Here is a 20,291-nt window from a genome sequence, read left to right as displayed (position 1 = left end):
AGTGACTTGCCCAGGATTACACAGTTTGTAAGAGGTAGAGAATACATTTGACCTGGGTCATTTAATGAACTTTATGTGTGCAGTGCATATACTGAACACTAGTTGAATAAATGAAACTTGGACTTCTAGAGGCTATATTGTGCCATAAACGCACCAAAACATCTTCCTTTTTTCTTTTCCAGCATCTGCTACAAGCCTAAGTGGGTCTGACAGTGAGACTGAGGGGAAGCAACGCAGCTCAGACTCTTTTGATGATGCATTCAAAGCAGACTCTCTTGTGGAGGGAACTTCTTCTCGCTATTCCATGTATAACAGCGTGTCCCAGAAACTTATGGTATGTCAGGGGTTGGGTTGGGTTGTGTTGGGTTTCTGAAGCTCTACTAGCAGAGTGAGAGAAGGGAAATTGTGTTGGTATGAGAAGAAGCAAAGTGAGGGCATGAGTTTTTCCTCTGCTTTAGTTTAGTAGAGAGCTGCTATAGTTTAGTAGAGAGAGTGTGACCCCTTCTTGATAGAAGTATCACATTTGAATCATCCATGGGAAGTGGCTGCTGACGCCTGCTTCTCCTGTCCTGTCCAGAGCTGAGTTCTTGTGAGCATATGTGAACACATGAATGTGTGTCTGTGGATAAAGAGGCTTCATGCTGAGATTTTTTTCCCTAGTGAGTGAGCTCAATAGAAATGACTAAAATCCTGCTCACTCCTAGGTACCTAAAATAAATGGGAGTAGTAGTCTTCTGTATTACTTCCAAAAGAGGGCCTAGTTTTCCTTAATAACTTCAGCACCCGCATTGGTATACCACAAGAAGGAAGGTGAAAAGGAAGATCTGCTACTTTCCTTATGAGACTTCAGTGTATGTGCAAAGGTTAGGGAAATCCAAGTTTGTCTTCTGTCTAGCTTCAAGAATATTATAGTTGACCTCTCCATTTTCTGTTGGATTCATTTAAGAATGAGAACTGCCACTTCTGAAGTCATAGGATTCTGGGTTGGGGCCAAAAACTTTGGGGAAGTGGAAGATGGGGAAGTTTGTGACTGAGTCAGACTCTTTGACCTGGGGAAAGATTTGTGGCTACTGTAGGAATTTCATCCAGCTCCTGAGCTGGCAATGCCCCTTCCATATGGAATATAGATCTTCTAGGGTAAATCAGATCTTCTTAGGATTGGAGTTCTTTTATTAGACAAGGGTGTGTGGGTTTTGGGATTCGGGTCTCTGGTTTGGGGGGTATGTAACTGGGCTCAGTAACTCTAGAGTTTAATGTAAGCTTTTTAGTTAGGTGTGACATTTAAAAAAATGTTTCTGTCCAGAGTCTTATAGTATCTCCCATACCTCAGTTTTACATGAAGTGATTTTTTCAGTTAATCTCTTGATTAAGTGGGCTCCTACAAGCCCTCATTGTCCTTGCCTAGTAAGGCTGTTTGACTGGTTAAAGGGTAAGGTTTAGAAGTTGCCGCTTGAAGCGGTTCCATTTTAAATTATGTTCTCTTTATCAACTTTACTCTGGATCTACTTCTCACCTAATCAGACAAATTAGCTGGAAGGGTAGTTGTGCAAATGTCCAGTGAGATTCATTATATACTCTTGGTGCCTTTAATTACAGCTATGAGGTCCCTTCTCTTTTATCCAACTTATAGTTGCGCTAGAGTTTCACCTCCAGAATAGACAGCCACTGGGCCCACAGTTAAACTGCAGTTATTTATTTATGCTTCTTTTCATTAGGCTAGAAGGAAAACCTTAGGCCTTACTCGTTTATATTTCTCAGGGTTTAACACGTCTGACACATGATAAGGGCTAAATAAAAGTCTGTTTATTTATATAAATGCACCATTACTTCTCTTTTTCAGGCCAAGATGGGCTTCAAGGAAGGTGAAGGATTGGGTAAATACAGCCAGGGTCGGAAAGACATCGTTGAGGCCTCTAATCAGAAAGGTCGACGAGGCTTGGGTCTGACGCTGCAGGGCTTTGACCAAGAGCTGAATGTGGACTGGCGAGCTGAGCCAGAGGTAACTGATATGGAGAGGAGGAGACAGGAAAGCCATTTATGGCTCTATGAAGCCATATTAACATTAACAAACTAGAAGTCTCCAGAGACAGTATGATCAGGGTGGTTAGTGGAGATTGGAACTAGTTTCTTATGTGGAAGATACTGGGGGTGTCCAAAATGGAAAACAGGAGTCTGGGGGAGATACGGTGGGATGTGGATTTGTTTCCTGTTGCTTCATATAGGACTGTCTAAGACCAGTGGGTATAAGATGCAAGAAGGCAGGGCTTCCCTGGTGGCGCAGTGGTTGAGAGTCCGCCTGCCGATGCAGGGGACATGGGTTCGTGCCCTGGTCTGGGAAGATCCCACATGCCGTGGAGCGGCTGGGCCCGTGAGCCATGGCCGCTGAGCCTGCGCGTCCGGAGCCTGTGCTCCACAGCGGGAGAGGCCACACAGTGAGAGGCCTGCGTACCGCAAAAAAAAAAAAAAAAAAAAGATGCAAGAAGGCAGAGTGTGTCTCCACATAGAACTTTAATAAATATATACAGCTTTCCACCAGTGACGGAGGTGCCTAATGAGGTAGTGAGCTCCCTTTGCTGAAAGGATTCAAATGGGGCCAAATGAGGACCTACTCTCCCATTGTGTGAATGACTGGATTAGGTGCCCTCCAAGGTCCTTGCACCTCCACAGGTTTATGACATCTCGGTATTAAATAGGTGTTTGTTTATGCCATATAGCTTTTCTGTTGTGGGTTTAGTCTGCTTATCTCCTTGGGCACGAGTTTGCTGAATACCAAAGGAGGCTCTATCCCTTTTCATGACACAGGTAATGTTGAGATTTTATTTTTATTTATTTATTTATGCCCTACCTTATTCCACAGAGGATTTGAAGTAGGTATAATAAAAGCACCTAAAAATAATGGTAAAATATTACCATTATAGAGTTGAAACTAGAGAAAATAGAGCACAGATATCTAGCCTTCCACATAGTTGCTGTAGTTGAGCTTCAGATGTGGGTCTGAACTCTGGAAAATTGATATTTTATTTGTCTCCTGAACTGATGTTTCAGTTCAGGAAAGAAGTCCTGGGAACCTGTGCATGATAAAAGCCTAGTAAGGTGTCAGAGTAAGATGCTGATAAGCCAGGAGCTAATGGGTTCTGGGGCTGGTCCTGCTGTGCTGCCTTGTAGTTATGAGGAGACGAGACAGGCAGAATAGGGCAAATATTTGTAACTGGGGCTAGATGTAGGTTTTTACTTCAGACATACTTGGTGCTTTCCATGTCCTCATTTGTGTGAAAACAAGTGAAGAGTCCCTATCCTCTCAATGGGGCAGAATTAGAACTAACTTTGCAAACTTAGAATCTGAAATTTGCTCATAAAATCTGTTTTTAATGTAGACAGACTATTGGGAAAAAAGAATTTTTTTTTTTGTGACCATGTCGCACGGCTTGCAGGATCTTAGTTCCCCTGACCAGAGATTGAACCTGGGCCGTGGCAGTGAAAGTACTGAGTACTAACCACTGGACCACCAGGGAATTCCATGAAAAATTTCTTCGAGGCAAAGCTGTCCTAATTATCATTTACCATAATTTACTTTTGCTCTTAAAAAAGATGTCCTGTCTTTTGGATAAGAATTTGGCTCAACTGTTAGTTGGTGGCCACTTCTTTAAGGTAGATGAGTCTGGGCAGCCTGAGGTGAACGTCCAGTTCCTGGAGTCACCACACGGAGAGTGCTCAGTGGCCACTGCAGCCCAGGAATATGGAGTGCAAGGTGTGAAGCTTCAAAGTCCACTTTGTGGGTAGCCTTAATGTTCAGACTTCCATGGGGAGATTGAGTCTGCTTTTCCTCTCCAAAGGGGCATCCAAAGTGTATATGAGCTTCTTTTTAGAGGTTATAATTCACAGCTATTTATGCTTAACGGGGGTGGATTTGACCAGGGGGAGAAACCATGATTCACTGCTAGATTCATCGACAAAATTTTCAGTAATTTTTCTTTTAAACTTTTTCTCTGTTAAGTGTGGTTGGCTTGCCCTCAAGACCTTGCATTGTGATACCATTTTATGCCTTTCAGAGCATGTAATATTGCCTTTAATCTCATCGCTTCAATTCACAGTGGTGAATCTCTTCTCCACACTTGCTTGGAGGGAATGTGTGGAGCTGCCAATGCAGGTTAGCCACCTGTTTAGGTTTTATAATCCATGTCTTTCTAGCCCAGTGAACTTAGTTCTGGCTGCATGTTAGAATCACCTGGAGACTTCTAAAAACATACTTATACCCAGTCCCCACCTCAGACCAATAGAATCATATACTCTGAGGGTGAGGCCCAGGCATCAGTACTTTTTAAAAGGTCTGCAGATGATCCTAATGTATAGCCAGGATGAAAACCACTGTTTTAGCTTGATAAGGAAAGTAATTGAAAAATTAAGAGGAAGCAACATTAGAGATGCCAGTTTCTGCTCTGTCTTGGAATGAAAGGTATCAGGAGGTGAGACTCATTGCACTGAGTCTTCCTGATGTAATTACCTTATCATGGACTTAAATCCTATGTTTACTTCTCTGTGTCCCCACTGCTCTGATTATAGGCCTCTTGAGTTAAGGACCATGTGTTTTTTTTTTTTTTTTTTTGGCCACGTTGCAGGGCACGCGGGATCTTAGTTTCCCAACCAGGGATCAAACCTGTATACCCCCTCCAGTGGAAACGCACAATACTAACCACTGGACTGCCAGGGAAGTCCCAAGGACCATATCTTTTTTTTTTTTTAACATCTTTATTGGAGTATAATTGCTTTACAATGGTGTGTTAGTTTCTGCTTTATAACAAAGTGAATCAGTTATACATATACACATGTTCCCATATCTCTTCCCTCCTGCATCTCCCTCCCTCCCACCCTCGCTATCCCACCCCTCTAGGTGGTCACAGACCACCTAGCTGATCTCCCTGTGCTATGCGGCTGCTTCCCACTAGCTATCCACTTTACACTTGGTAGTGTATATATGTCCATGCCACTCTCTCACCTCGTCACAGCCTGCCCCTCCCCCTCCCCATATCCTCAAGTCCATGCTCTAGTAGGTCTGTGTCTTTATTCCCATCTTACCCCTAGGTTCTTCATGACCTTTTTTTTTTTCCCTTAGATTTCATATATATGTGTTAGCATACGGTATTTGTTTTTCTCTTTCTGACTTACTTCGCTCTGTATGACAGACTCTAGGTCCAACCACCTCACCCCAAATGACTCAATTTCGTTTCTTTTTATGGCTGAGTAATATTCCATTGTATATATGTGCCACATCTTCTTTATCCATTCATCTGTTGATGGACACTTAGGTTGCTTCCATGTCCTGGTTATTGTAAATAGAGCTGCAATGAACATTTTGGTACATGACTCTTTTTGAATTACGGTTTTCTCAGGGTATATGCCAGTAGTGGGATTGCTGGGTCGTATGGTAGTTTTATTTGTAGTGTTTTTTGTTTTTTAATTAATTTATTTATTTTTGACTGTGTTGGGTCGTCGTTTCCGTGCGCGGGCTTTCTCTAGTTGCGGCAAGCGGGAGCCACTCTTCATCGTGGTGCACGGGCCTCTCACTATCGCGGCCTCTCTTTTTGCGGAGCACAGGCTCCAGATGTGCAAGCTCAGTAGTTGTGGCTCACGGGCCCAGTTGCTCCATGGCATGTGGGATCTTCCCAGATCAGGGCTCGAGCCCATGTCCCCTGCATTGGCAGGCAGATTCTCAACCGCTGAGCCACCAGGGAAGCCCTATTTGTAGTGTTTTAAGAAACCTCCATACTGTTCTCCATAGTGGCTGTATCAATTTGCATTCCCACCAACAGTGCGAGAGTGTTCCCTTTTCTCCACACCCTCTCCAGCATTTATTGTTTGTAGATTTTTTTGATGATGGCCATTCTGTCCGGTATGAGATGATATCTCATTGTAGTTTTGATTTGCATTTCTCTAATGATTAATGATGTTGAGTATTCTTTCATGTGTTGGTTGGCAATCTGTATATCTTCTTTGGAGAAATGTCTATTTAGGTCTTCTGCCCATTTTTGGATTGGGTTGTTTGTTTTTTTGTTATTGAGCTGCTTGTAAATTTTGGAGATTAATCCTTTGTCAGTTGCTTCATGTGCAAATATTTTCTCCCATTCTGAGGGCTGTCTTTTGGTCTTGTTTATGGTTTCCTTCGCTGTGCAAAAGCTTTTAAGTTTCATTAGGTCCCATTTGTTTATTTTTGTTTTTATTTCCATTTCTCTAGGAGGTGGGTCAAAAAGGATCTTGCTGTGATTTATGTCATAGAGTGTTCTGCCTATGTTTTCCTCTAAGAGTTTTATAGTGTCTGGCCTTACATTTAGGTCTTTAATCCATTTTGAGTTTATTTTTGTGTGTGGTGTTAGGGAAGGTTCTAATTTCATACTTTTACATGTAGCTGTCCAGTTTTCCCAGCACCACTTATTGAAGAGGCTGTCTTTTCTCCACTGTATATTCTTGCCTCCTTTATCAAAGATAAGGTGACCATATGTGTGTGGGTTTATCTCTGGGCTTTCTATCCTGTTCCATTGATCTATATTTCTGTTTTTAGGACCATATCTTTTAAACTCTGCATTCTGAGCTCTTAGCCCACAGTAGGTATTCATCAAATAATATTGGAACAAATGAAAGAAACTTTGTAAGTTGGGGAAGTTTCTTAGGATTCAATCCAGAATTGGACCTGGCCTTCAGAAGTTAAACTTTAGAATTCTGGCTCTTAGTTCTAATGTCTGACACTGCTAGTGGCCTCAGCTTCCTGGACCCTTTTCACTCTGAGTCCCTCTTGATTGTTTTGGGGAAGCCCTGGTGAGTTGGGGCATAGCCCTGAGGGTCTATCTTACCTGACTTACTTCCCTCTCTTTTGTTTGTAGCCCAGTGCCTGTGAGCAGGTGTCATGGTTCCCAGAATGTACCACTGAAATTCCTGACACTCAGGAAATGAGCGATTGGATGGTTGTGGGAAAGGTAGGATTTCAGGAAAATGTACCCTGAATTCTTGGCACTTATCTCCTGACTTTTCTCCTCCTCAAGTCAGTTGTGTACATCTGTGTACTCACAGTTTAAGAAAAATGTGAATCTGAGCATTCTGCATCAAGAGGGTGTGTCAGGGGCTTTACGGATATGCCCCTGTCAGATGAGGCAGACAGGGTTTTTCCTCCTTTAACTTGCAAGGCAGCACGAAATGTATAACTTCTGTCTTCCTCTTGGTTGCTTTTTAGAGTAGCTTATTATACATCTGTATATTCTGGTCACTGCTGGGCACTGTTTCAGGTAGATGAAAAGGCACTATCCCTGTCCTCAGAAAGTATTGAGGGAGTTGTTACGGAGGAAATTTAATTTCCTTCTGGAAAATTATAAGAATAAAGTAGATAGCTATACCAAGTCAGCATGGTCTGGAGAGCAGTTCTCAAAGTGTAGGGACCTCCAGGGATCTCCCTGACCCTTTCACGGGGTCTACCAGGTCAAAGTTATTTTAATAATGATACTGAAAAGTTATTTGCCTTTTTCATTCTCATTCTCTCACAAGTGTCCAGTGGAGTTTTCCAGTGACCATGACATGTGATATCACGACCAATTGAATGCAAATGTGGACAGGAGAATCTAGCTGTTGTGTATTAAGCCAGATATTGAGAGATTTGCAAAATGGAAAACAGGGCCACTCTTCTCAATAAATTTTTTTTTGGAAATGTAGTTTTTTCTCATAAAAATGTTATTTATGTTAATATACCATCTTCTTTTAAACTAAATTAGTAAATATTTAAATGTTTTCTCAGTTTTAACTTCTAATATATATACACATATCTCTTATATAAACAAAAGCTCTTTGGGGGGTCCTCAGTGATCTTGAAGAGTGTAAACCTGAGAACGCTAAGTTTGAGCATCACTGATTTAGAGGTAGCCTCACTCAGACATGAAGTTGGACTTGACATCCCCATGAGGCTCCCTCACCCTTGTTTTCTGTGACACTACCGGGTCAGTGCCTGGTATTCTGCCTTCGTACTCATCACAGAGCAGGAGGCTTCCTGGTTGAGGGAAAGGCTTCTGTCATTTGGGGCATTCCCCATCCTTCTGCCTCCACACTCTAGGGACAGACAGCTTGGATGTCTCCTTCCTGTTTGCTTTTCTCAGCCTCAGCATTCATGAGTCTTGTATGCATATGGTGCTCTAGTCAGAGTACCCACGGGGCTGCTTCATCTCACAGCCATCTGGACTAGAGCCAGAGGGATTTAGGATTTTCTTTTTCCCGCCCCTCAGGGATTGATGTTCTTTGGCCCCTTTTGCTCTACTCACTCAGAACCCTAGTTTCTCCATCCATCCCCCCAAATACAGTTGCTTGTGGTCATTATTGATTGTTTTCTTCTCCCTGTAGAGAAAGATGATTATTGAAGATGAAACAGAGTTTTGTGGGGAAGAGCTGCTTCACAGTGTGTTGCAATGTAAGGTAAGGACTCGTGGCTAGAGCTGGAGTTGAAGATTTTGTGTGAGGGGTTGTGCTGGGCTTTTCTTGTTCTTTTGAGTCAGTTGTGGGGAGGCTGAAGTTTAGCTAAGATTTTTCCTTGAGATCAGATAGGTAGCTTGGTACATTTCTGTGAGGTGTCCTTTTTCCTGGTAGCTCTCCTGCCCTGTAGTGTTGTGCTATCCCTGTGATCAGTAGCCAGGAAAGGAACCACTTAATTTCAGTGGGTCGGTTCATTGTAATCCTGAAGGGGGCCTGACATAGTGAAAGGTTCAGAATCATTGTGTAGCATCAGATAGAGCTGAATTCAAATCCTAGTTTAGCAGCTTTTTTTTTTTTTTCCTGTGTGACCTTGGGCCACTTGCTTTAGCTTCTCTGAGTTTGAGTTTCCTCACCTATAAATTGGGGAGAAAATACTCACTTCCCAGTGTTGTTGTAAAAATTAAAAGAAGTAGCTGGTGTTACCCTCCCCTTGATGTCTTTTGGCCTGTCTTTGGGTCAGGAAGTGCATTGCCTGGGGCAGAATGGGCCAAAGAAACTCTGAGGAAGAAATGGGTTGGAGAAGAAGCAAGGCCTCAGACTAGCTTCACAGAGCTTATTTTTCTGGCAGGCAGAGTGTTGGGAATATCCTTAAGGTGACTGGAACTCAGGTAAGGTGAGGCTTTCTTTTTTCAGAGAGAATATTAGAGAACAGAGAAGGGTTCCCTCCTGTGTGGTAGGTGCCCTCAGAAAACTCTGGTCTTGGTTTGTCTACCCTGTCTCTGGGTACCCTTCATATCAGAACTCTGGTCCCTTGGGAAGTTACTGCTGGGGTGGAGAAGCAGATTTGTTATGAGGATTACCAGTGCCAGGAGGTGACTCCGTGCCATTTATTAACCACTTAACCATGTGCCAGGCACATGCTTACTTCCCTTTTATTTTGTACCATTTTACAGGTGAGGTAGTTGAGGGTCAGTGATTGAGTGACTTGTCTAGGGTCACACATCTGGTCATTTCAGAACTGGGATACGGCAGGAGCCTAGCTCTTCAGAGGGCTGTGAATCAGGCCCCTCAAGCTCATTAAGACACCTGTTTCATCCCAAAGGGTGATGCTCACCTTCAGGTTCTGATTCTCTCTGGGCAGAACGTGTTTGACGTCCTGGATGGGGAGGAGATGCGGCGAGCTCGGACCCGGGCCAATCCCTACGAGATGATCCGAGGAGTCTTCTTCCTAAACAGGTTTGCTGACATTTCCTTCCCCCCCACCCCGATGTACACTGCTCTACCTTTTCATTTGAGCCTTAGCTCTCCATATGTCTGGTACTGAGGCACACTTTTCTGTCTTGCTTTGTTGCAGGGCGGCAATGAAGATGGCTAACATGGATTTTGTGTTTGATCGCATGTTTACAAATCCGAGGGACTCTTATGGGGTGAGAACAAGATTTTGCTTCTGAATTCATAGTGCCAAATGAGCTTGAGCTTCAGAAATTGCCATTTGTGCAGTGCTAGGAGAGTATTCCTGCTAGGTGATAGAGATGTATTTTGTGAAAGAGATATATTTTGCTTTGAGCTCTTCAGGTAGGGTTCCACAGTGCTTCCCTGTGGTCCCAGGAGTGCCCCAGTAAGCAGTTGTCTCTAGGGCTTCAGGCCCTGAGTCCCACCCCCCAACTCTGCAGACCCTGCTGCTCACTCTGAGTGGAGGCAGCAGGGCTTGCAGGGGTGGAGAAGGGGCATTCCTGACAAAATCAGCAGCTGTGCATCTATAGGCCTAGGGAGCAGGGAGATGAGGCCATGAGCTAGAACACAGGCCTCCCTCCTGCATTCATTAAACGTGTATTTATCAAAACCCCTACATTGTGCCAGGCACAGTACCAGGAATATAATTTTGAAGGAGATAGATGTGACCCCTTTCCCTGTGGTGCTTGTGTTCTGGAAATTCTGGTGGACTTGAGAGCTGATAAGGGTACAGCGTTGGGGGTTTGTAAAGCCTTTCTGTGCTCATTGATGTGTGGAGGCCAGTTGCCACCAAGGAGCTTTCCCCTGCTTTCTTCCTACCATGGATGAGGTAGAGTCTGAGTACAGTCAGCCCTCCGTGTCTGTAGGTTCTGCATCCACCAATACAGAGGGCCGACTGTACACTGCCATTTTATATAAAGGACTTGAGCATCTGCAGATTTTGGTGGCTGCAGGGGTCCTGAAACCAATCCCCTGCAGACACTGCGGGATGACTGTATACAGTCCTTACAGTGAGTGTTCCAAATTGAAACTTGTGACATCATCTGATTTGGTTGCTGTTTCTGATATGAGAGGGCAGTACTCTGGGAAACGTTTGAGTGTTGAATGAAATGTGGGTATCTGGGTTCTTTCACTGGTCTATTTAAAATCAATATTGTGTCTGAAGACCTAGACTGTGTTCAGTGAGGGTTGAGGGCGGGCATGGAGTGCAGCACTTAGTCGCAGGTGGTGTCACTTAGGTTCATACCTTCTTTGTGTCTCAGCTGCCTCATCTCTGAAATTAGCCCTACTAACCTGCCAGAGGGCTGGGGTAGGACCAAAAGACTCTTAAGATTTGTTCCAGCTCTAAAATCTGTGATTTCAAACATGGCCCCTTTCCCTTTCTGCCTCTCTGAACAAGCTTTATGTGGGATCATAATTACCAGTCTTTGGCCCTTCTCAAGAAGTGGTAGAGCAAAATGATTTTCTACTTTGCTACATGTCATTTTTCTGAACACAGACCCTCCATAATGATAGAGAAAGAAAAAAGGAAATTTCATTCTAACATTCCCTTCAGGGTTTCAAAGCATTTTTACCCAGTCCTAGAAAGTTAGTTCTCTCTGACAGTGAAGGGGCCAGGAGCCAGCTGTTCCCAAACCTGTTTCTGCTTCACTCACCCTCCTTCTACTAGGCCCCGATTATCCACTGCTTAAAGAAACTTGTTTTCCAAGTTCTTTAATGTTTCGGCTTCACCCTGACTACTACTTCAGTGCTGGCGAAACTGGTAGGTGGACCCCTCTAGTCTTTAGTTATTTTTCTCTCCCAGGTCTCCCTCCCCATTTTACAGTACCAGCAAGCTGCACAAAAGGGCTCTTGGAATTAGCATCTTGAGAAAATTCGGTTGATATAATGTTGATTTAATTTTTTGAGCTCCAAATGATTTCTTTTAAACCCCTGCCTGGCAAAGGAACTCTGTCAAGCCGCTGGGAAGTCACAGCATCACTTTGGGCTTTTGAATGTTAAACGCCTCCAGCAGCTGGTATCTGGTTATTTTCTTTCGCTGTCAGGAAAATGAAGTAGGCATCAGGGTTGTCCCATTGAGGTCGAGGGTGGAGATATTAGTTACATAGGAAAAGGCAGCCGTGTTTGTGATGCTTCAGGCAGCTTCTTGACTTGAATTGATTGATAGTGGCCATGGAGAATTGCCCTTTCAGAGATGTTCTTCTGCACTACACTATAAAAAGTGATTTCTCTTCAGCTCCTAGTGTTTTCTTCTCTCTTTTCACCTCTGTTTTCCCCCAAGGACCAGAGTGACAGCCAAGCCCGGCAGGCTTGGTGTGTTTTTCAGGCGAGACACTCTAGAGCACTCCCAGCAGAGCTGGGAGTGGTGGAAGCCCCAGGCACATGCCCAGGTTGGCTAGGTTCTCAGTGGCTCTTGCATCAGGCAAATTACAGAATAAGAGTGTGGAGAACTTGAAGCTTGGGAAAGTGTGAGGAGGTTGGAGGTGGGAAGCCAGAGGGAGGGTCTCTGAGGTTTTTCAGTGTGTTTCTGCTTCTGCAGGTTGTGGAAAAAGGAGAAAAGAGGCTAGGGTAGGGAAATAAAGAAATCATAAACAAGAATTGGAAGGGACAAGGGAAAGAAGGGAATTTAGATTGTTTGGGTATATGGAAGCATATTATAAACCAAAACGTTATGTGAGGGACTTGTGTGCTTGGGGTTATTGTTGAGGTAAGAAAACATTGGCTGTGAAGCGTAACAGGAGACAAAAACTGAATGTAGATCTTTAAGTTTCAGTGCTGTCTTAGAAGAAATTAGACAGCACTTACAAAGTGCCCACTGCATGTGGAGCACAGTGCTAGGCATTGCAAAGACGGAAGGATGGAAGGGACCAGAGTTTTGACTCTAAGGAGGTTGATCTAGTTGAATATAATGTTATCTTACATTTGTTTAGTATTGTACAGTTTCTAAAGGTCTTTGACATATGGTACTTCATTTAACCCTCTAATAGCCTTAAAAAATAATCTGCATTAGTCCCAGTTTACAGTTGAGGAAGCTCGAGCTTAAAGACATAAGTTACGGACTTGCCTTTGACTGCACAGCCAGTAAATGGCAGAGGTGAGAATCCCAGATGTCCTTTCTATGAAAGGACCTTCTGGCTGTGGCCTGTGAGGGTATGACACATCTTGAAATCACAGAACAGATCATATTTATGCCCTCTTCTTGAAGGTGAGATGCTTTCATTGATTCATTCCCCTTCCTTCTCCCAGTCTTCCTTTGGGCCATCTGCTTACCCAGAGAGACTGGAGCCTGGGGCTAGGACATGGCCAGTGGTGAGGAACAATGTTTTCACTCTTTCTAGCATGTGCAAGCCTTAAAATTGTGACCCCTGCCTCACTACCACGTTGCAGCCTGGGAAGTGCCGCGTAATATTCTCGGCAAATGCCATTAGGTCTTTCTTTGTGTGTGCAAATGAATATAATCCAAAAATATGAAAACTGATGGCTCAGGAACAAAAGTATGCTAGGGTGGAGTGGCAGGGGTAGGGGAGAAAGAACTGATATATCCCAGCATGCTGAATGGGCTTGTCACAGGATGATGAAGTTTATTTTTAGCTAAAGTCTTTCTCCTGAGACTTTTCCACCGTTTTGATAAAGGTAGATAACCATCATCAGAGGCAAGGCCCTTGTCACCTAGAAAGTGACTGGATCGTGAGCATCAGTATTTCCATTTCTTTCTTATAACTGTTTCCCCTGAAGCTTTCTGATCTTTATCTAGCAGTTAACAGAGCTCTGGACAAGCACCCAGCCATGCCAAACCTGTAGAGAGAGAAGGCTGAGCTGCCTTAGCCCCTTTCTGCTGGATGTTCATGAGGGTCCCCTGCAGTCACCCCCTCTAGAACTCAACCTCTTGTCACCAGTGCAGATGGTTTATCCTCTCTGCTGTGGAGGGTTGGGACAAGTAGAATTCATCATCTAGGGCCCAGGTGTGTAGAAGAGAAGTGTAAACACACAGTCTAGGTCTGCACGCAGCATACATTTTATTTTGTTTATTTATTTGGCCGTGCTGCATGGCTTGCGGGATTAAGTTCCCCGACCAGGGATCGAACCTGGGCCACAGCAGTGAAAACCGGGAATCCTAACCACTAGGCCACCAGGGAACTCCCAACATTTTAGATTAAGAGTTAAAGCCACTCAAGTGGCCAAAACTATAATCCAATAAAAATACAAATGATTATTGTAATTTAGTTATTCCTTAGGTGGGTGGGTGCTCTGATGGCTGCCCGGAAGCTGCACACCATTGTCTCCTGTTCTCTCTACCTTGTCAGCTCCCAGCTATGCACCACCCAGGCCGTGGCTAGCAGAGGAGCAAAGGCAGGAGAGGGAGGGGGTGCTAAAAAGGAAGAGACTCAATGCACTGTGGTATCTTGGATGGGGTCATGGAACAGAACAAGGGCTCTAGTGAGATCGGAATCAAGTCTGGACTTTAGTTAATAGTAATGTACCTGTGTCAGTTTCTTAATTTTGACAAATGACAATGTAAGATGTTAATAAAACTGGGTGAAGGGTATATGCGAACTTTATTCTTGCACCTTATCTATAAATCTAAAATTATTCCATGATAAAAAGTTAATTGGAAAAAAAAGGGACAGCCTCAGAGGTAGGGGAGAAGGGAAGCAGAGGCTATGATCTGGAAAGATAGGCCCTGTGGCTGAGAGGGGGTGATGTGAGAGCCCCTCAGACTTTGGTTGGACAGGAAGGCCTGCATCTAATGGTCAGGCTGATGGGATTCTGATTTAGCTTTGCTGCGGACTGTCTGTGAACAAGTCGCTTTGTGTCTTGGGGTCTCTTTTTCCCTATCTGTAATGTGGGGTTAGAATATTCTGCTCAGTGGGACTTTTGTAAGGCAGGATATGATGCTGAGAAATAATGCTGAGGAAAAGATGCTGAGAAATAAAAAATGCACACTTAGATGCCCATTAAGATGTTTTTATTAGGAGTCTGAGCTAGGCCTGGTGGGTTGAAAGGCATCAGGGGTGTTTGAGGTGGGGATGGGCAAAAACTTTGGAGGGCAATGATCACAGAGGACACATTTCTGGGCGCTTGTGGCTCTGGCCACAGGAACTCTGCATTGTGCTTGCTGAAAGGCTTATTTTACTCCCCCTGCCTTCTCTTTCCTGCTCCCCATTTAGCCATCTTTTTTCCCTTCCTCCCCTGACTTCCACTTGCCTTTGCAGAAACCACTGGTGAAGGACCGGGAGGCTGAGCTTCTATACTTTGCTGACGTCTGTGCAGGCCCAGGTGGCTTCTCGGAGTATGTGCTGTGGAGGAAGAAGTGGCACGCAAAGGGCTTTGGAATGACTCTGAAGGGTCCTAACGATTTTAAGCTGGAAGACTTCTACTCGGCCTCCAGTGAGCTCTTCGAACCCTACTACGGTAGGGATGTGGAGGAGGGTAGCAGGGGCTATGAGAGGCAGTTCTCTTTGGAGACTTTAGGTCAGAAGTAGTTATTATCCACTTGCCATGTTTTCTTTCCCAGGTCTCTGAGTCTGGGGTTCCCAGCCAATGTCATGAAGGTCTCGGTTCCCTCTAGACTGTCCCTTTTTACCCCAGGCCTGTGGGTACAGGTTAAATACTCCACTAAGCAAACTCTCACCAGAGCCATATTAATTCCTCCTTTCTTCTCTTGTGGTGACAGGAGATAATGAAACTGCCTGATCTCCGGCTGAGAACTGGCAGGGTTATTAACACATACAAACCCACACCCATCTCCAGCCAGCTCAGCAGCCCTCCAGCAGTTCCCTCCACTCTGGCTCGCTTTTTGTGATTTGGCAGCAAATCCTAAGTCCTTTGTTAACAGTTCTTATTAAGAAATTGATATTGGTTCCTAAATGTAGGTGCTTTAAACACAACTTTGATCTTGAGTATGAAGACCTTCTGTTTCAGTTGATGACTCTTGGCTGGTCAGCTCCTTCTGAACTCTGCTTTATTATAGCAGGGCACTGTTTTTGCCTCCTGTCCATCACTGCAAGGCAGCCTTGTATGATGGGTCCTTCAGTGAGTTGCTCCTCACAGGGGCTTTTCTCCTGGGCCTCGAGGTACACCTGGTACCTGTGTTCACAGCCCCAGAGAGCTTGTGTCCCAGCTCCAGGGATGCACAGGGCATATGAGCTAAATGTGAATCTTGTGTCTTGTCAGGTGAGGGTGGGATCGATGGAGATGGAGACATCACCCGCCCAGAGAACATCACTGCTTTTCGGAATTTTGTCCTGGATAACACAGATCGCAAGGGTGTCCACTTTCTGATGGCTGATGGGGTAGGTGACCTGCTCTTCATAGGGTGATGCTTTAGGGACTTATCATGTTAGAGGCTTGAAAATTGGTTTTGTTTGTTTTGGTTTGGTCCTTTAGCTGCCCTGGAAGGGCAGATAGTAGGGATGTGTGATGTATGTTTTTATTCTTTTCGTGCATCTTTTCAGTGGTAACTTTGTCAAGGCTGTGATGTTGTGGGCATCTTTGCTTGGAGCAAGTGGACCTTCTCAGCTCACTTCTTCAAAGGGCCTTGGCTGGCTATGAGACATGGTGAGAGGAGGGCCATGACTAAGATGAGCTAGGCAGAGCTGACCGGGAAGAACATTCCCATCATTTGTCACCTGGGTGCTGCTCCTGGTAGAGGCTGTCTACACATGGCCGCTCCTAAGCCTCTGGATGGGCTAATAGGTGACCGTATAACCGAAGGCAGCAGCTCAAAGGAGTCCTCCGGGACTCCACAGGAGGCTCGGTCAATCACTGGGCTACAGTGAATATTCACGTCGCCTGTTTCTTGGGCAGGTATTTGATGTATAGAGGCAAGTCCCCTGCAGCTTTCTCACCTAGTAATCTGATGCTGCAGGTAGTCTTTTCTGGAATGAGCCACAAATTAGTGTAGAGGAGGGTCAGAGAAGTCGCAGTTGCACCAGGGTCACATGGCCAGAGTTGAGAAGAGCCTCTGGAGCCCCTTGGGTAGCCTTTCAAGCAGTAGCCCTGTGGAGAGGTGAAGAAATGTTTAGGATATCAGCACAGGATCTGAACATGCACCTCGCTCACCAAAGCTTTGTGCACAGCAGGCGACAACAGATAGACAGGCTTGGGTGGAGGGGAGGGAGGGGCTGCTTCACCTGTGCTTGAGGGATCTGATAGTGCTTGGGAGGCAGGCAGCCTTGCAGTTTGTCAGCCAGAGTGGCAAACTCAAGGATTGTCCTTCTGGCTTAGGCAGCTTAGACTGGTGACCTGTGTGGCTGATTTATTTGTTTGTCTGTTTCCCCTATAAACAGACATGCATTTTAAGAAGCATCTGTAAATCTGGAAGACGTTGCTAAACATTTTTGATTCTGGAGACCTGGCCAGGCTGGGCCCAGCTTAATGGAGGCCAGCCTCTTTACTTTTCTTAATTATTGTGATGAAAAACACATAATGTAAAATTTACCATTGCAACCGTTTTTAAGTTTACAGTTCAGTAGTGTTAAGTATATTCACACTATTGTGAGACAGATCTCCAAAACTTTTTCATTTTGCAAAATTGAAACTCTGTACCCATTAAACAACAACTCCCCTCTCTTCCTATCACAGCCCCTGGCCTCCTTCACTTCTGTGTGAGCATGGCTGTCTGCTCCCTGCTGGGATCTCACAGAGAGGGAGACCACTCCAAGAATAGCAGTGTACATTCTTTGAACAAACACCCTGGCCAGAGACACTGCCAGCTGGAGGGAGAGGCTTCATGGTCTTGGGACAGGAAAGGGGGTTTTGTGAATAAATCCTTGGTCTGCAGAGAAAGAGATTACTGTGACTGTCAGAGTTATGCTAACTTTTCTCCTGTCACCAGATTGGGGCCTGTTCGGTGGTCAGCCCACAACTGAGCAAACCCATTTGCAGAGTTTCAGGCCACATGTACTCCCTGGATCTCACTGGATTCACCAGGGCATTTAGTTTCCTATCTTGTAGTTGGCCTGTGACTAGCGTATTTTGACTCTGTTCTGCCATACTCTTCCCTTGGATTCCCACGTGAGTTTTAAAATTTTCTGGACCATCTCCTTGGAGGAGCAGACTTGTTTCCATCCCCGGGAGTGATAGAGCAGGAAAACAGCACTGGCTCAGTAGTCAGGCCTGGGTCCCAGGTGCTGTCTTCACCACAGTGAGCCATGTGACCACGCCGAAGAATCTAAACACCGAGCTGTATCTTTATCGGTCAGATGGTGGAGATCAATGAAAACACTTCAAGAAATCTCACAGAAGATGAGGTAGGGGGTACTCTTTTCAGTCCTCATCACTTCTGTTTTCTACCCTGATCCTTGTGCTCTCATTTCAGGGTTTCTCAGTGGAGGGACAGGAGAACCTGCAGGAGATCCTCAGCAAACAGCTGCTGCTCTGTCAGTTCCTCATGGCGCTGTCCGTTGTCCGGACAGGTGACACTGCCTCTGCTGTCTCCCCACCCGGACCCACCTCTTAGAGGCCCTGTTGGACAAGAGCATGTATAGGGGTTGGCTTGGAAGTTAAAAAACAATCTGCTTATATTAGGTGACAGGTGGCTGAATGAGGAATTTAGGGGAAAAAGTGCCATAGAATCCCCAAAGTCCCCTCTAAAACTGAGTCTTCCCTTATATTGCCTGTGACTTTAATGGACCCAGCTGCTGGGTCCCTGACTTTGTCATACTCCCTGAGACTGCCTTACCCACCTTGTGGAATGGAAGCTGCTGACTGCTACTGGTGTTTTCTCTCTCATCTAGGAGGCCACTTCATCTGTAAAACCTTTGACCTCTTCACACCTTTCAGTGTGGGGCTCATCTACCTGCTGTACTGCTGCTTTGAACGAGTATGTCTCTTTAAGCCGATCACCAGCCGTCCTGCCAACTCAGAGAGGTGAGACTTTCCTGTCCATTTTAATCAGACTAGTTGGCTAAATGTCAGAACAGCAAATCCTGGTGCATCTCTGGCATGACCACTCAAGCTACATTAAAAACCTTGACTTAAAAAAAGTGATTGGAGCCAAGAGGAGTCAGGATTTGGATTTTAATGGTTCTTCAATGTACCCGTCAGCCTCTGCCTCCTTTTCCACAAACCTTATTCACCACACTTACGTGGGCAACCCTTGGCTTGGCCCGGGAGGGAGAAGGAGACCAATAGAACGGTCACCTGGAGGGACTAAGTGGGCCACTAGCCAGAGTCACTGTTGGTGTCCCAGGTGGGACACAGTGTCCATACACGATGTGAGAGAAGATGTGGCCAATCCGAATTTCTAAGTGGCTTGTTAAAAACACAGATTTCTGGGCCCTGTCCCTGGAGAGTCTGATTGTCTTTAACTTAACAGACTTCCCAGGTGACGATGGTGCAGCCAACCTGGCACAGGGCAGTTGGGAACCACAGCCATAGAGAGTAGAAATACAGCCCAACATAAAAAGAAAGGATTTGAGGTGAACTTTGCAACACACAGACTGTGCTGTTCTTTGTGCCTAGCCAAGAGCTTCACGACTCAGCAAGGGGATTGGGGAAGGGAAAAGTGAGGGAAGCCCTTGCTCAGTGGAGTGACAGGGTATCTCCTGCCAGGTATGTGGTGTGCAAGGGCCTGAAGGTGGGCATCGATGACGTGCGGGATTACCTCTTCTCAGTCAATATTAAACTCAACCAGCTGCGGAACACCGATTCCGACGTCAACCTTGTGGTCCCCTTGGAGGTGATCAAGGGAGACCATGAATTTACTGACTATGTGATACGGTCCAATGAAAGGTAAGCAAACCAATGTGTTTTTTTTTCTTTGTTTCTTTTTTTTTTGCTGGCACCACTGGGCTATCAAGAAAGACCAGAGAATGAAGGACTGAATGACCAGCTCTTTGTATCACTTTGTTAATTTTGAAAAATTGGTAACTGGGATTGGTCTGCTTATTCCAGGGCTCCCTGGGACTTTGGGTACCTTGAGGACTTTCATCCTGCTCCCATGCCCTGCCACAAGGGTGGCCAGTGGGAGCCTGGCTGGCATACCCCTGCCCATGGGAGCCTCAGTATGATAGTGAAAGCTGACAGAGAGCAGACTTGTTCTGTGTCCTCAGAGGAAGGAGTAATTTCCCTTTAATTGCTTCCATTTGTAAAAGGCCATCATAGTTTGTTGCCCTGTGAAGTCCCCTGGTTGGAAGCAACAGACGGCTGGAAAGCAAGTATATAACATGCTTTGGAAATTTCTGTTACCAAAGCTTTTGCCAGTCCATGAGTTCCCCAAATAGGCCATGTGAATGCTGGTTTTTGTTTTTTTTTTAACCTTCATTAATTGTTTTCCCCCTTCCCCGTTAGTGGTGATAATTTAAAGTTGTGACAGTTGGCTCAGTTTGCTAAGTGGGCAAGCCTTATTGAACAGTTTTCTAGATAGGCTGGAGAGTTGTATAGTGGCAATGAATCAATAGAAGTGCTTTCTTAGGGGAGCCAAACAGGTGTTGTAAAGGTCATTTCTAAGAGTACAATCCCAAGTCTCCCAGAGAAGTTCCTTCCATGTCCTGGCTATTGTAAATAGAGCTGCAGTGAACATTGTGGTACATGATTCTTTTTGAATTATGGTTTTCTCAGGGTATATGCCCAGTAGGGGGATTGCTGGGTCATATGATAGTTCTATTTTTAGTTTT

At 45.0% G+C, this 20,291-nt stretch overlaps 1 protein-coding gene across 8 annotated transcripts in view; it reads left to right on the top strand.

Annotated features, from left to right (window-relative positions):
- CMTR1 (cap methyltransferase 1) overlaps nucleotides 1-20,291 on the top strand; it is a 59,756-nt gene that overhangs the window by 11,266 nt on the left and 28,199 nt on the right. For 4 of the 8 annotated variants that reach the window (XM_067753119.1, XM_067753113.1, XM_067753115.1 and 1 more), the window contains exons 3-13: nucleotides 183-334; nucleotides 1,841-1,999; nucleotides 6,873-6,965; nucleotides 8,371-8,442; nucleotides 9,542-9,675; nucleotides 9,794-9,866; nucleotides 14,886-15,084; nucleotides 15,847-15,965; nucleotides 17,993-18,089; nucleotides 18,411-18,543; nucleotides 19,228-19,407. In XM_067753119.1, the coding sequence (XP_067609220.1) occupies nucleotides 183-334; nucleotides 1,841-1,999; nucleotides 6,873-6,965; nucleotides 8,371-8,442; nucleotides 9,542-9,675; nucleotides 9,794-9,866; nucleotides 14,886-15,084; nucleotides 15,847-15,965; nucleotides 17,993-18,089; nucleotides 18,411-18,543; nucleotides 19,228-19,407 (1,411 nt within the window). The remainder of the gene's footprint in view (nucleotides 1-182; nucleotides 335-1,840; nucleotides 2,000-6,872; nucleotides 6,966-8,370; nucleotides 8,443-9,541; nucleotides 9,676-9,793; nucleotides 9,867-14,885; nucleotides 15,085-15,846; nucleotides 15,966-17,992; nucleotides 18,090-18,410; nucleotides 18,544-19,227; nucleotides 19,408-20,291) is intronic. The other 4 variants (XM_067753114.1, XM_067753117.1, XM_067753116.1 and 1 more) reach the window with 3 other exon arrangements.

The sequence above is a fragment of the Pseudorca crassidens genome, chromosome 10, assembly GCF_039906515.1.
Source record: "Pseudorca crassidens isolate mPseCra1 chromosome 10, mPseCra1.hap1, whole genome shotgun sequence".
NCBI classification, from domain to species: domain Eukaryota; kingdom Metazoa; phylum Chordata; class Mammalia; order Artiodactyla; family Delphinidae; genus Pseudorca; species Pseudorca crassidens.
This window is presented reverse-complemented; position numbering and strand designations above follow the sequence as displayed.